The sequence below is a fragment of the Eulemur rufifrons genome, chromosome 7 (assembly GCF_041146395.1).
Source record: "Eulemur rufifrons isolate Redbay chromosome 7, OSU_ERuf_1, whole genome shotgun sequence".
Lineage (NCBI taxonomy): Eukaryota > Metazoa > Chordata > Mammalia > Primates > Lemuridae > Eulemur > Eulemur rufifrons.
Window position 1 is genome coordinate 250,227,327 of NC_090989.1, and position 16,842 is coordinate 250,244,168.

Below are 16,842 nucleotides of genomic sequence, written 5' to 3' on the forward strand. Positions count from 1 at the left end.
TGGCCTCAAGTGATCCTCCCGTCTCAGCCTCCCGAAGTGCTAGGATTACAGGTGTGAGCCACCGAACCCAGCTAACAAGCCATTTTCTACAAGAGCCACCGTACCAGTCACTATCCATCCTGGAAGACCAGCTGGCTTGGTATAGGGCAGTAGGAATAGCAGGAATCAGGTGAGGCTTCCAGTGCTATTCCCGGGGCATTTGTGGGATACAGGGAAGTGAATGGACAGATTTGGTTCCCACCGCATGATGGCAAATATGGGTACAACTTAGCAACTGGTTTAACCACAGGATTTTGGCAGACTCGGGGCACCTAACCCCTTTAGTACTTGACATGGTGATAGGGGTGATTCAGAGACTTCAGGCCATTTAAGGGGGTGACTGACCCATCTTGTCCCATCCCATGGGAGTTCCCCACCACTTCCCCTGGCTGCAGAGACTCTGAGAGAGCCCACAGCCTCTGTGCACTTTTCTGTCATTCAGTTTTCCAGGCAGGCAAAACAGCAGTTTTATCCTTGCAGTTGCTACTGTTTGGGGTGGCAAAGTTAAGTCTGGGGCCTGCAGCATGGGTGACGAGTCAAAGGCAAAGTAGCACTGATGCCTTTTTAAATATACATCTTCTTCCGAGTTCCAGTCAGCGGGATTATCAGTCTCATCTTCTGAGCCCACAGATTTGTAAACTTCTGCAGACAAGCTAGCATGTTTCCTACTAAACAGTATTTATAGGCTTTTTCCTCCTGATTGGCTGCTCATTTAGTGGAATGAAAAACAAATCTCTTGCATTTGTGTGGCACTTCATCTTATATGCACTTTCACTGCACAAACTCCAGTCACGTCTCCCCTCTCAAGGCAGCGTTAACAGCCTCCAACGCTCCCCACCGGAGTTAAGTCTCATCTCCTCCTCCCCTGGGTTACTCCCCATTCACTGAGCAGCCATTTTCGCTAAATGCTGCCTCTTCAGCTTTTAATCCATCCTTCTCTTTTTCCCATTTCAGTTTCTGCCATCCTCTTGCCCGCCCAGGTCACCTGTCACCTCTGGTCACATAGGGCCCACAGGTGTGTTTGATTTGGCTGGCATGCTGCAGACCCACACAGTTAGTTTAGAAAAATGTAATTGTCAGCTTCTATAAACCAAGAGAGTTTATATAAAAATTCACATTATCAGCCTCACTTGAAATTGGATGATCTCTCAACATTGGGCCGACATTCCTGAACACGCTCTCGGCTGGAGCCGAGTAGCTGCCGCCCGCTTAGGTGGGCACATACGGTGCAGCCCGCTTCCACGGACAGGGTCCCTTCCTGAGCTCTGGGGGGCTTTGGGTTGTGACTCTTATTTTAGAACATTTTCCTCCCTTTTCCTGTATTTCCATGCTGCCTCTGGGCTTCCTGAATTAAGTGTGAGTTCCTCACCTGGCATTCCACCATGTCCAGCAATGATTCTCAAACTGAATGTGTGTTAGGATCACCTGGGAGGTGAAAGAGGTGATTCTTGCCACCTCCCTCGTCTATTCTGATTCAGTAGTTCAAGGGATGGGGAGGGAGTATTCAGGAATCTGTGCTTTTAAGAAGAAAGAGCCCTGGGTAGTTCTAATGCCGATGGCCCAGGGCACATGACTTTATAAACACAGTTACGGTGTGTTCCAGCAGCCCTTGCTAGTTTCAGTTCCAGAATTCCTAGAGAGGGAGGTTGTTGGCCCCGATTGCGATTGCGTTAGATACCTTTCCTCTCTCCCACCAAGTGGCAGCTGCTGCAAACCCCACGGGAGACTAGCGGGGAGAAGCAATTCCTAGGAAAGAGGAGCTGGGCAGACAGCCTTGCCTTCTCCTCTTCAGTGTCCTGTGCCTGTTACAGGTACCTGTCACTTGTCCTGTCACCTCCTCGACTGGTAATCCAGGAAGACAGAAGCTTCTAAATTTTTAATTTTTTTTTTTAAGTTACATGTGTACACAGTTAAAAATGCAACCAGTACTAAAGGATGTACAGTGAAAACTAAGTCTTCCTCCCAGTCTTGATTTCTAGGCCCTGTCCCTTTTGTGTCTTTAATGAAGATATGGGCCTGTCTATAGCGACAAGGCACACTCGTGACTTCTCATCCCCACAGTCCTTTACCATTGTTGACCATTCCATATCAGTCATTCCATAAATATGTTGAGCATTTAAATAATACTTAGTCATAAAAACCCTGGGATGAAATGGGGCACTGGTAATTATCCTAATGTATCTTAAAAATTAAGAATATTGGGGAATGGATTGATTGAAGGATTTTTTGCTTGAAAGGTAGGACCAGAAAGCAAGTCTTCTGACTCCCACCCTAGAGTGTTTTGTATAAATTATTTGAAACAGTCACTTATCTGTGTGGTGTAGGCCAAGAACAGTGTCTTCCCTTGTTACCACTTGTAATTTATAAAAAAAATACACAAGAAGTGCTGCCCAGAGCCCGGAGTTGAGAGTCTCCTACAAACACATCTGGGGAGTTTGGGCCTTTATGCCACCGTAATATACTTAAAGATTCCCTGTTGTCAATACACTGTTGTCACCATCTGCAAAAGCAAATCAGTGCTGGGTGCTGTGGCTCACACCTGTAATCCCAGCACTTTGGGAAGCCAAGGCAGGAGGATCGCTTGAGACCAGGGGTTTGAGACCACCCTGGGCAACATAGTGGGACCCTGTCTCTATAAAAACTAAAACAATAAAAAAATTAGTCAGGCTTGTTAGTGCATGCTGTAGTCCCAGATACTGGGAGGGTGAGGCAGCACGATCACTTGGGCCCAGGAGTTTAAGGCTGCAGTGAGCTATGATCGGGCTACTGCACTTCAGCCTGGTTGACAAAATGAGACCCTATCTTAAAAAAACAAAACAAAATCAGGAAGACTTCTAACTATAGTGTTCAAGTTTATTAAAAATGCTGCAGAGATTTACAACAGGAAATTCACAGAACAGTGCTAAAAAATGACCATTCTCAAGTCCCCACCTCCAAAATTCAAGTGTTATTCAGTTGAGTAATGTCACCTGCTGTGGACTTGTAACCTCCTGCCATGCAGGATGTGAGTCCAGCTTAGAGGTTTGTTTATGTAATATATTCAAGATTTACCATGAGCCACATCCTTCATTTTATCCCTTTTTCCTACACCTCATCAGTGGAAGAAGATTGGGAAGTTGTAAAAATAAGACAAAAGGAGTTTGGGTTTCTATGCTGTCTTGAGAGGTGAATGCCACCTTTCATAGCAGCTTCACAAAAGCCCGTTTATTTGCTAAGAATATCATTCATGTATTCATTTATGTTTTACCATCCCCCTGCTTCGAAAAGATAACAAGTGATTTCTTTAAATGGATGTGTACTGAAATTGTTAAAAAGGGCAAACGCTCATCATGATAAATGAGGTCCAACTTCAGTAGCAGAAATTAAATATTCTCTTTCCTTTTCAGAGATACGGGAGTAATCATGAGCAACCCATTCACACACCTTGCTGAGCCACTGGATCCTGCACAGCCAGGAAAGAAATTCTTCAATTTGAATAAATTGGGGGATTCAAGATATGGTGGGTACATGGCTCTGTGATATGATTGCTCTAATAAGAATTGGAATAGCATTTGCGTAATAATTATAATTAGTTATCTTGTAGGAGAGTTGGAAGGGGGAGTAGCAGGGAATGAGTGAATGTTCTTAGGTTAAACACATACACATACACACACACACACACACACACACCCTCTTCCATTAGTCATTCTTAAGTAGGTAATAATGATTATATACATGTAACATTTATACAACACTTCATTGTATATAGAGCATTTGTACATTTATATTATATCACTTAATCTGAGTAACAGCCCTATGGGGTCATGTTTATAAAATCAAAGAAGTCCCCAGGAAGCCAAGGCCCAGAAAGTGTCAATGACATGTGCTCAGATTACAAGTAGGTGTGTTGCAAAAAAGGGGGACAGGAACACAAATCTTTAATTCAAATTCCATACTGTTTCTACCTTTGCACTGTCTTTCCAGATAATATGGGTAATTTTTATATAAATAAAATAATTTTTCTTATGAATTACCATAATTTTATCCTAGAAACTCCAGTTACCACTGGTCATGGAACATGGTATTTAGGGTTTTATTTCCTTTGAAAGACACACATACCTATACTTTGGTCTTAATTATAATAATTGTAAAGGGGTAATTTTGTCATTTCTTGAGCATTAGGTTTCATAAGAACTATTACTCGTGTGTGTGTGTGTGTATATATGTGTATATGTATATTTCTTGCTAACACTTAATACAGTAAAAGTCTAGATGATGAGATGTGATGACTTAAGGAAAACTTTCTGTTATTGGGATCTATGCATGGCAACCATTTAATATGAAAGAATAAACTGTAATATTTTTACCTAGTCTGTGGGTATTTCCTATTACTGAATGCCTCTTGAACCCATTCAGTATCCACAGATTTTTAACCTATTGGTCACTTTACCTTCTTTCTTTTTTGGAAGAATAGTCTGCTGCCTTGTATCAAGTTTATATAGAGACCGGCTTTAAAGAGCGCTCTTATGATAACCATCCTGTGGTTTTGTTTGTTTCATTGTGCTTTCTTCATGCCTCCTAGGACGCTTACCATTTTCGATCAGAGTTCTCCTAGAGGCAGCCGTTCGGAACTGTGATGAGTTTTTGGTGAAGCAAAATGATGTTGAAAATATCCTAAATTGGAATGTCATGCAGCATAAGAACATAGAAGTGCCATTTAAGCCTGCCCGCGTCATCCTACAGGACTTTACGTGAGCCTCATGCCACTTCACTCTCCTCTTCTCTGCCTCACTTGTCAGCCTTTCAAGAAAGTTTTTCTTTTAAACAAACAAAACCACCCTACTGTGACTGTATTATTTATCACCCATCTCCAGACACTTTTGAAAGCAAAAGGGGGCCATTGCCCCTGGCAGCAAGGGTAACGTAGGATTATCTCAGTCAAACTGGGGTGTGTAGTCACCACATCTTTTCCGATGGCAAAGGTCATTGTCCTTGGTCTTGAAGGTCCTAGTCATGAGTATCCTAAGGAAAGGTGAAAGAAAGAGCATAGAACAGAACTATCTTGGAATTTTTACTCCCCCGGGTCTTATGGCCCAGGGAACCAGGTTTCAAACAGCTGCAGTTGAAACACTGACCGGCTGTCTGCAGCGGGGAGATAGTAGTTCACAAGGTCACACAGTTACCCTTAGGTCTCAGCTCATATCCTGCTGTTCCTAGGAATTCTTGCTCCCCACCCTGGCCTCTTTTTTGAGGTACACTATCTTTCCATTTTTAAATGATGTTATTTTATTCCTTCTAGAGACCCAATTTTGTTTTTCTAGAGGAAGATAACACAAATTTTATACTTTTACGATAATAAGCAGCACTTAACATAAATTAAATTCACAGCCTACTTTTCTGAATTTCCATTCTTTGAAATTTGGTGTGAAGTTGAAGGTGTGATCTGAATGTCTTGTCCAGGTCTTCATCAACTCACCATGTGAATGGGAAGTAGTCGCGGCACTAAGAGTTCCAGAGTTTGTTAAGTGCCAGCTTTGCCATTGTTCCTCTGTTTAGACCATAGTTGTCATTAAATTTAATACAGTGATAAAATTGTATATAGAGATACTATTCAGTCATGGTACTTACTACTTATGTGATTTCTGTTCAAGGAAATGTACTTAGAAACTTTCACTTTTCTAAGTCACCCATTGTTAGCTCCTCTGATGAGATAGTCCCTTGGTGATGTTATCAATGGAAGCAAAAGCTGAAAAATCGAATTATACTCGTTTAAGGCTTAATTTCTCTTAATTCTCTTTCTTTTTTCAGGGGTGTACCAGCTGTGGTGGACTTTGCTGCGATGCGTGATGCTGTGAAAAAGTTAAGAGGAGATCCAGAGAAAATAAACCCTGTCTGTCCTGCTGATCTTGTAATTGATCATTCCATCCAGGTTGATTTCAGTAGAAGGTGAGAGTTTAAAATGAATTCCTGGGTTTTCTGCTTTGTACAAAACCTTGGAATACAAGTCTTTTTTTTTTTTTTTTTAAATATTTATATGTATTTAAATAAAAGAAGAAAATCTTTAAAAGATATCTTCGGGAAAACTCAAACTTAATATAGATTTTCCAGTGAATATTTTTTTTGGGGGGGGATGACTTTTTTAAAGTCTTTTTTTTTTTTTAATATGTTTACTTCTTGGGTAGGAGCAGCAACACACACACACACACACACACCCCCCCTCTTTACTCCGAGAGGTTGTCAATTCAAACGTGTTTGACTTTAAAAGAATTTGGGTTTTTTTCATTCACTGGAACCTTATTGCTTTTTTGATGCTAAGTAACTGTTTCATGTCTAGCAATCTCTGCCTCTCCACATGGGTTTCTATAATGCCTCTCCCTTTCTTTTCCTTTTTTTCCTCCTTCTGTTGTTTGGAATATCCTCTCTTTTCCTACCAAAATCCTCCCTGTCCTTCCAGGCCAGCTAAATCCTCTTCTGTTAGGAATTCCTCACTCCCCAGCCTTTCAGGCTGCCTGTTCTTTAGTTTGCTAGAAGACTAAGACTTACGGTCTGCAGCGGGCCTGTAGTCCTTGAAGGGAAGTTGTCACTTGAGCTGCCTTATGAGTAGAATGTCAGCTCCCCGAATGCAAGAGCTGAGCATGTAAATGGGCACTTAATACACCAAACCGAGTAACCTTGAAATTAGCCTTGAGCTAAGTGAGAATCTTGGTAAATGAGAATCCAAGTTTAGGTGGCCTTAACACCTTTAGAAGAGGGAAAAACTAAATCTCTGAGGATAGTTGGATTTCTCTTTTTATCTATCCCTTCACCCTTGGCATCCAAAGGTGTGCATATTAAAATGTCTTATTAAAGAAAACCTTTTACAGAAAAGAAAATTAAACATGTGAGTATGTAGTTGCCAACTAGCAACTTAGGCCTGGCCTCTTAACAAACTTTGAACATAAGTACTCCTTAAGCAAAATAAATGTAACATTTGTAACCCTGGCCCAATGAACAGATGACTTTCTAAATTCTGTGAGACTAAGGGTCAAATAGGGCTGGGTGTGGTGGTTCAAGCCTGTAATCCCAGCAGTTTGGCAGGAGGATCACTTGAGACCAGGAGTTTGAGACCAGCCTGGGCAACACAGTGAGACCTTGACTCTACAAAAAACAAAAAAAGTAACTGGGTGTGGTGGTGCATACCTGTATTCCTAGCTGCTCAGGAGGCTGTGGCAGGAGGATTGCTAGAGCATAGGAGTTCCAGGTTACAGTGAGGTATGATCATGCCACAGCACTGCATCCTGAGCAACAGAGCAAGAAAGAGGCTATCTCTAAAAGAAAAAAGAAAAAATCGAGTAGTAACAGAATAATGGTCAATTTTCCTGACTCAGTTTATTTTAATGAGTTTTTATCCTTAAATCTCATTGTCCAAAAGCCTTTGCTTTAAATTAGAAGGGTTGGGAGTGGATCTTTGGGTTAAAATGGCATCAGTATATTAACATTGTTATGCATTCCCAGTCCCCTGTAAGATAAACAAAAAGACATAAAATGCTAAAATGTGCTACAGTAGAATCCAAGAGAAGCACTTAGTGAAGTGCTAAGGCCCAGAAGAGCACCTGATGAAGTTAAACTTGAGAGAAAGGAAACCATCGCCTTTGCCCTTTGAGCCAAAATGGTATAGACAAATGGGAACGAAGTTAGAAGAAACTCTGCCATCTGTCCTTTTCTCCAAATGGCGGAGAGTTTGTACCAGCCAAAACCATAAAGATTTCAGTGTGATGGTTGGTGTAAAAATCAGCTGTAGCCGTGTAACAGATAACCCGAGTGGCAGTCAAGAATAAGAACTGATTTCTTCTGCAGGTTGGCTGGGAGGTCCGCTGACCTAGGTGAGCACAGTTGGGCAGCTCTGCCTTATGCTGCAGTAGCTGGTTGGCTGCTTACACTGCACCATGCATCTGCGGGACAGCCAGGGCACTCTGTTCCATTTGTGCTGCTTTTGGGGCTCAGGCTGAGGGAGAAAGCAGCTATCTGGTGATCCCAGAGGCTCAGGAGGACAAGTGGAAACACACAGTATCTCTAAGGCGGAGCCGAGGGCCAGCACAGAGTCACTTCTGTTCACAGTGCCATTGATCAAAGCAAGCCACATGGTTGAGCCCAGAGTTGGCGTGGGGATTACAGTCCATCTTTTGTAGAAATAACTGCAAGATTACACAACGAGGGTTTGGATACAGGGAGGGCAGTCAGGTACTGTTAAAAGGCTAGTATCCTAACCTAGAAGTGTGATTACGTAAAAATTGTTATCAACTATCAGTGGAAAAGGAAATAACTTTTCCACATACAATGCTGGGAAAATTAATTATTTAGTGCAAGGAGCAGTTCAAATAAATTAAAGCATAAATGTTCAAAACTTTTAGAAGAAAACTGAGGTATTTATGTATCAAATGTCTTGAGAAGACCTTCCTAAATTTAGAAGCAATGAATGAAACAAGAAAAAAAAGGAAAAAAGTAGATAATGACGTCAACGTTAAGAGGAAATGACTTGAAAAATATTTAAACAAATATGACAAAGTGTCAATTATCCTTAATATATTCATATAAGAATGTGTGTGATCTATTTAGAAAAATAGTAAGTCCCTTCAGATAAATGAACAAAGGAAAGTGGACATTTCACAATAAAAGGAAATGCAAATGGTAGTAAACAGTATATAAAACCTTTTCATTCAATCTTATAAACAATAAAAATAAAATATTTGAGATACCACTTTCCCTTATCAACACAGTTAAGATTAGAAATTAAACATTAACTATGAAAGTTATAAGGGAGATACACAGTATTGATGGCACTGTAAATTAGAAGTGATGACAGCAATATTTATATATAGATATATATATATGTATCTAGATACATCTATAGAGAGAGAGAGGCCTTAGAAGTTTCTATATCCTTTGTCCTGGAATTTCTACTTCCCAGCATACCCTTAATAGACAGTTGAAGTTCAGAAAAAGCTTAATGGGGATTAAAGTATTATTTATTGTTATAAATAAAAGTATCATAAGTAAAAATAATACATAAATCATTAGAGTATTATTTATAAATGAAAACCTAGAAACATTTCAATGTCCAAGAAAGGAAAATTATTCATTAAATTATGGTATGTCCGTACAGTGAATTATTAGGTAACCTTTACAGTTTTATTTACAAAGTACTTAATAACACTTGGAACATGCTCACATTATAGCTCAGTGAGCTAGGCCCTACAGTACGTATATAGAGTGATCTCAGCAAAATGGAAAATTATGCAGGGATTAAAAGATTGGAAAGAGGTGCCAAAATGCTTAAGCAGTTATCTCTGGGATTATAACTGGTCTTTATTTTTATAATAAGAAGCTAATATTTTTATAAGTAAAAGTCATTGAAGAATATGGAACAAACTACTCAAAAGGACACAAAAACACCTTTATTTGCCTCCTTGGGGATTTAACTGGTTTCCATATAACCTCAAAAGAAATTTAGAAAATTTTCCATCTCAAGTTAATATTGCCAATATCCAAACCAGATAAATTCAGCATAAAGAGAAATCTACTTTGTCCCCTGAACTGACAGTCTGGATAGTTGCCAACTCTTGCCTTTCCTTTGGACTCTGAACCATTCTTAGGCAACGTGTCCCTCTACCCCCTCAACCGCCCTGCCTCCACGCCTGCATTTTTGTTCTAAATAGCATGAACTCAATGTTTTAGTTTCAAAAGGAAGACTTAAAAATATGTGTGTAAAATGTTCAGAAGTTATAAAGGTAGCTTCAAAAATCATGCCCAACTTCATTTTTGTTGGAGACTTTCATTTATGTTGATCAGTTTACCTTCATTGTGTTGACCTGGAAGGGGAAAGTACTGATGGAGACAGAATTGTAATTGTTTTCATGTCTAAAGTCTATTGACTCAAAATTCAAAGAGCTCATGGCTATTAATGCATCTGGGTCATCACCAAGTTCACAGTAATTTTCTTTTGTTTTTTCCCTTTAGACCTTGACTTTCATCAACTCTGGTTTCAATTGTTTTTAGACCTTTTTCATTTACACTGTAGTATTGAAAACGTTATTATGAAAACAACAGAATCCTCGGGTGAACTTTGACCCAGATTGATATCCAAATCTAGTGTGTGTGTGTGTGTGTGTGTGTGTGTATATATATATATATATAAAATCAGAGAACATTTCTGTTAGACGTGTTTTCAATGGTGATGTTTTTGTTTCTTGAGTTGTGGTTTTGCAATTTGACCTGTGGGTCTCTTTCCTCATTTTTGTAAGGCACTAAATGTGGTATGTCTCAACCCTTGTGGAACTGTATGCTGTGGGCTTCTTTCCAGCTCTATTTCCAGGAATGAGCTAGAAAAACTGGATAAGGGGTGGTGGTAGAGCAGTAAATTTCTCAGTGAAATATTTCTAAGCTTTCTGCCTGGTTTGAATAATACTAATTGGTCTCATACGATCTTTAGGAATTAAGGATCCAATTAACACATTATTATTGTAATATTTTACAAAGTTATCTCAGAAATAACTTTTTTCTCCCAACAAGAATTTCATAACAATTTCTGACCAGATTTAATGAGTGTGAAAACTAATTCCTCTGTAAGTTGTGAATTTCTGGAGCTTCATTAAATGTAATTCTCAAATTTTGCCTGGAATTACTATATCATGAAACAGCCCAAGCATTTCTAGCTTCTGCTTCTGTGAATATGTTGCTTCGGTCAAACTGATGTCCCCAGCATTTTCTGGGGTAAACATTCCCTGTCCGGTCCTGCTTCTGCTCTGAGAAGCTCTGACGTCCTCTGGTGCTGGAGGGAAGAGAACCAGGGACAATGACCAGAAGCCCAGAAGTGCTCAAAGGATAGCAGAAGAGGTGGGGGGCGCCAGAGCAGGGGCCACATGTGGTTAAGAATCTCACCTGTGTTTGTTAGGAATCATGGTCAGAGATACCTGCCCTTTTATTTTTTATTTATTATTTTTTTTTGAGTCAGAGTCTCACTCTGTTGCCCGGGCTAGAGTGCCATGGCATCAGCCTAGCTCACAGCAACCTCAAACTCCTGGGCTCAAGCGATCTTCTTACCTCAGCCTCCCGAGTAGCTGGGACTACAGGCATATGCCACCATGCCCAATTTTTCTATATATTTTTAGTTGTCCAGCTAATTTCTTTCTATTTTTAGTAGAGACGAGGTCTCGCTCTTGCTCAGGCTGGTCTCAAACTCCTGAGCTCAAACAGTCCGCCCGCCTCGGCCTCTCAGAGTGCTAGGATTACAGGCGTGAGCCACTGCGCCTGGCCTTTTTTTTTTTTTTTTTTTTTAATTAAATCCATATAACAGACCCATTACATGACAGTATTTACTCAAGAAACAGGCTGAGAAGAAGGGAAAGATTAGTGAACACACAACTTCCATACAGCTGGTAAGTGTGGGCACCTAGAGACGGAGGTGAATCGTCCTGACCTGAGGGGTCGGAGGCTCTCCAAGGAGCATCGCCTGTTCTGGATCCTGCCGCGTGTTTACCAAGGAGAGAAGAGCTGGAAAAGGTGCTTTAGTCAGAACAGAGTGTGCAAAGGCACGAGGAAAGTGTGGTTTGGGGGAGATAGTTAGGGCTACGGTGTGGCTGAAGCTGAGGGTTTGGACAGGAGGGTAGGAGAAGGTTTAAAAAGGAAGGTTGAGGTCAGATCGAAGGACTTGGGTTTTTAATACAAGGAATTTGTACTTTGTTAGAAAACGGGAAATAATTGGCAGATTCAAGCTGGTGCATGATGATCTGTATTTTATAAAACTGATACAGGTGACAGCACAAAAGGTAGGTTGAACGACTGAAAGGGCTGTTTCTAGGAGGCTGTTTCTGGAATAAAGGCTTTGATAGCTGTAGGGCTGAGTGGTGGGAGAGGAGGTCATTAGATGAGATATGGACAGACAGGGAAGAGGAACAGATGTTGGGAAGGCAGGCCACACACTAGAGTTGGACCTGTTCAGTTTGTGGTGCCTGAGGTATTTCTGACGCAGATGCCCGGGATATATGCGAAACGTAGACCTGGACTCAAAGAGAAGGGGGCCGCCCAGAGGGATGGAGCCCCCAGCGTATGTTGAGACGAAGGCGGAGACAGTGCCTTGAGGAATAGCTGCAGCTCGTCCAGAGGGTCCCGAAGGTCTGCTGAGGCAGGTGTCTGCTCCGGTGACCTGCCTTGTTCTGCTGTAGCAGGGTCTCTCCTTTCCGTTTATCTTTCTTTTGCTTTCCTCTACCATGTATGCACATTCACAGACATTTGTTCTCTCAGGGATCAGCAGACTTTTTCTGTAAAGGGCCAATAGTAAACATTTTAGGCTTTGCTGGGCATATACTATCTCTGTCACATATTCTTTTTTTTTTACCCCAGCCTTTAAAAATGTAAAAATCATTCTTCCCTTGAGGGCCAAGCCTATGTTGGCATTGGACTGAATTTGGTCCATGGACTATGGTTTGTAACCAACCCCCTGCTGTAAGGTTTCAGGAATCAATCCCATTAAAAAAACTGATGCTTGTCTTGGAGAACGTTCACATAAAGAGAAAAAGAGAAAAAAGATCACTGTGGTAACTGAATATGTTTGTTGTGCGGTAAATACTACGGGTTTCCAGTCCGTTTCTTCCCAGGGAATGCCTGCCCGTCATTCTCTGGCCAACTCCCTGTGTCGTCCTGCAGACTACACGGATGTCGTTTCCCTCTGGAAGGCATTCTGGACGCCCTGGTCTGAGTTGATGGCCCTTTCTGAGTGCTCCCATGGCACCCTGTGCTTCCCACGTTAGGCATTGATGATCACTCTCGTTTATGATTGCCTGGGTGCTTCTCTGTGTCTCTCACCAGGCTCTGAGCTCCAGGTGGGCAGTGAACACGCAGCTTCTGCCCCATGGTACTCCCAGCACGTCACACATGATAGGCGCTCGTAGATGAATAAGTGAAGGGAGGGTGGGAGTGGGTGAGGAGGACAGTGGTTAGGGTAGAGACCTCAGGGCCAGTCAGACCCAGGTTCGGGTAACAGATCTAAGATTCACCAGTCGTCTGACTTCGGACAAATTCTCTAACCTTTCTGTGCCTCAGCTGCTGCTGCTATGTGCCGAGGATGACAGTCCTTTCTGCAGGAGGAGGTGGTGTGACAGTTTCTGAGTCCCCATGTGTAAAGCACTAAGGGCCTATGGCCTAATCTTGCCCTCTAGCTCCTGCTGCTCCTGCTGTTGTGCTAGTGGTTGCTATCAGCACTGCCACTGTCACCGCCACCGTCTGTCTGTGACTACCGCTCCAGGGAGGGAGTGTGGCATAAGGATTGAGAGAACTCTGGAGTCAGACTGCCTGGGTTCCATTTTCAGTTCTCCCATTTACTAGCTTGTGTGGCACTAAGCATATTTTTAAATCTCCTCTCTGTGTCTGTTTCCTCATTTGAAAAATGTGGCTATTAGTTGTGCCTAACTCAAAGAGTTATTATGAAGACTAAATGAGAAAATTAATGTAAAGCATTAAGAGTAGTGGCTGCTACCTAATAATGTCAGTAAGTGTTAACTATCATTAATGAATGAAGTCTGACTTTGATCTTAGCTGTTAATTTTGCTCTCCTTTCCTGTGTTCACTCAGTCCTATGATATGCAATTTATGAGCACCTTCTGTGTGCCAAACCTGCAAACTTGTCACTATGACTTATTCTTCCTTGACTCAAAACAATGCAATTTATATAAAAATCCTGGAAAATCTTCTTGGTTCCCCACATTGTCCTGATGGACTGAATGACCTGCGTAAATCTCAGCATATAATCTGTGGTTTACAGACATTCTTGGGTGGCACCATCCTCCTCATAAGGCTCTGTCTGACAGGAGGTTGTGATTCTATAAATGACTAAGCCTCTCGGCATTGCTGGTTTCCCTTCTCCCGACATAAACAGGTGAAAATGCCAGCCCAGACACAGCTCAGAGAGGTGTTATGATGAGGTCATGGATGAGAAAGGGGCACAGACACAAGGGGTCTTTAAACATCTCAGCTGCTATTGTCATATAAATGCCTTGAGTCTGTTTCTGAGAATCAGACTTTATGATTAGATTAGTTTTAACTTGAATTCCAAACAGTTATTATTCTTTTTACTTTTACTAGTGACCTCTCCTTTTCTACCTTGTAATAGTCATGAATGAAATTCATAATACCACTTTGTTTATTCATCACCAATAAGTTTGACCAGTAACTTTTTTTTTTTTTTTTTTTTTTTTTTGCGACAAAGCCTCGCTCTGTTGCCCGGGCTAGAGGGCCATGGCGTCAGCCTAGCTCACAGCAACCTCAAATGCCTGAGCTCAAGCGATCCTCCTGAGTAGCTGGGACTACAGGCCCGGCTATTTTTTTCTATTTTCAGTCACCCAGCTAATTATTTTTTCTATTATTTGTAGAGACAGGATCTCACTCTTGCCCAAGCTTGTCTCTAACTCCTGACCTCAAGTGATCCTCCCGCCTCGGCCTCCCTGAATGCTAGGATTACAGGTGTGAGCCACTGCACCCGGCCAACCAATAACATTTTAAGCCTCAAAATTTGTACATTTAGTTTTTCTCTCTGACAGGGCAGACAGTTTACAGAAGAACCAAGACCTGGAATTTGAAAGAAATAGAGAAAGATTTGAATTTTTAAAGGTATGGGCAGAGTTTGATTCCATTGTTTGGTTTTCTGTGTATGTGGGGCTCAAGGGAGAGGTGCCAAAGAGATGGGCTGAGTAAAGGTACCTCACGTGTTCATAGCGTTCTTTCCATTTGTCAATCCTAGTGGGGTTCCCAGGCTTTTCACAACATGCGGATTATTCCCCCTGGCTCAGGAATCATCCACCAGGTGAATTTGGAATATTTAGCAAGAGTGGTATTTGATCAGGATGGATATTACTATCCAGACAGCCTCGTGGGCACGGATTCGCACACTACCATGATTGATGGTTTGGGCGTTCTTGGTTGGGGTGAGTGTTCTTCTAGGTTTCTATTTCATATATGCTGTTCTCGGGCATATTTGATGCCATTACATCACAGTAGCATGACTTTGCATGACCCCAAGTATTGGAGAGGTACTTTTGTCTGTTGTATTCACTGCTACTTTTCCAGTGCCCAAAAAAGCATTTTATACTTACGTACTCAATAATTACATTTGGAAGAATGAACTGGAACAAGGGACTAGGGACATTTAGCATAAATGAAAATCGCCTGGGGTGTTTGTTGCACAGGGAGACTCCCGAAGCCTGCCCTCCTTTGGGTGTGGCACCGAGGGGATTTTGATACAAGTATTTGGGGGGCCACACTTGGAGAAACACTTGTTAAATATTTTGTAGAGGGAAATAGAGAAAAAAATAACTGCTCTTTCTAGATACATAGCTTCACTCTGTACCAGTTAAACATTGTAGCTGTTAATGACACTGAATTTGTATCTGAGAGACACAGGGAGGAATAACGAAAGCATTACTCTGGTCGTGCGTCCATTGCAGGTGTGGGTGGTATCGAAGCCGAAGCTGTCATGCTGGGTCAGCCAATCAGCATGGTGCTTCCCCAGGTGGTTGGCTACATGCTGATGGGGAAGCCCCACCCTCTGGTAACGTCCACTGACATCGTGCTCACCATTACCAAGGTAACTGACGTGCTGCCTCTTCTGTGGTCTGGGAAAGCCCCACTGGCAAACAGGGAGGAAATAAGTAATGGAGTCTCTCTTGTGCTCTAGAAATGCGGGGAAACTAACTACATTGATGATTTTAAAAGGAGATGAGATAAGGGGAGTATTCTGTGGTTATGTTTAGATAATTGTGTCCATTTTATTCTTCTGTTGCTGCATAGATCTTTTTCTTAAAATTTTTTTAAAATGATGAAATAGTGCAAATACACAGAAATTAAAATGGCTTTCATATACCTACCACCTGGATTTAACAGATGACATTTTGCCATATTTGCTTCAGAGCGCTCTCTATATATTTTTAAAGAAATATTACTATGTAATGTTTTTGACTAATTACACTTCCCATTCCTAAAACTAGTCACTATCCTGAGGTTGAGAGAATCATTCCCATGCATATGTTTATACCTTTACTACATTTTTTTCTACATAGTTCCTCTTTATATGTAAGTAGCAAATTAGTTTCATGAATAGTGCTTGACCTTTTTTATTCTCTACTCTGTATTATAAGTTACATTATTGTAACAGATGTTTCTCCAAGCTGTAAAATAATAGTTTTTTTCTTTAGCTAGAAAATTATCTTTTTTGTGTGATTTGCTTGTTTTGCAAAAAGGCCATTTCATTTTGAGAGACTGTTAGAAAAGCAGTGGTTTTTTTATTACCACAAACATAATTTTTTTTTTGGTTTGATAGTTTGGAAGCTTAGGGTCTTTTGCGTGGACACTATATTGTTAAAGGCCAAAATAAGTTTCTCTTTGATTTAATCTTTGTAGAATTTGGAAATGAATTTATTTAAACACCGCTTATCACAGATGTCCGAGCACTCTTTTTTTGGATGTGGAATGATGTGGGACTTGCTCACAAAATTTGGTAGAATTCCCTCTAACCCAAAGAGCCTGTCGATGTGGTTGTCCACAGCCCATGAGCCTGGCTTCATGCAGGGCTGAGTCAGTCACTGGGGCCTCTCTCCTGGCTCGTGGCTTGTGTGGAAAAGATCTGGCAAGTCAGACACGGGGACCTTTTGGTTGCATTTGGCTTGTAGCTGTAGCATGAATTTTATTCATTTCACCTGTGCAAACAAGTCATTTTCTTAGTGCAAGTTATTTAGGTTGAAAGAGTTTAATATTTAGCACTTACAGGCACTTCCAGTGATCTCATTAGAAAGAGAAAGA

The 16,842-nt window shown here is 41.3% G+C and overlaps 1 protein-coding gene across 2 annotated transcripts in view; it reads left to right on the plus strand.

The window, feature by feature from the left end:
- ACO1 (aconitase 1) overlaps positions 1-16,842 on the plus strand; it is a 58,436-nt gene that overhangs the window by 18,723 nt on the left and 22,871 nt on the right. For both annotated transcript variants that reach the window (XM_069476507.1, XM_069476506.1), the window contains exons 3-8: positions 3,426-3,538; positions 4,601-4,769; positions 5,827-5,964; positions 14,589-14,658; positions 14,789-14,972; positions 15,492-15,631. In XM_069476507.1, coding sequence (XP_069332608.1) covers positions 3,442-3,538; positions 4,601-4,769; positions 5,827-5,964; positions 14,589-14,658; positions 14,789-14,972; positions 15,492-15,631 — 798 coding nt within the window. In that variant the 5' untranslated portion in view covers positions 3,426-3,441. The remainder of the gene's footprint in view (positions 1-3,425; positions 3,539-4,600; positions 4,770-5,826; positions 5,965-14,588; positions 14,659-14,788; positions 14,973-15,491; positions 15,632-16,842) is intronic.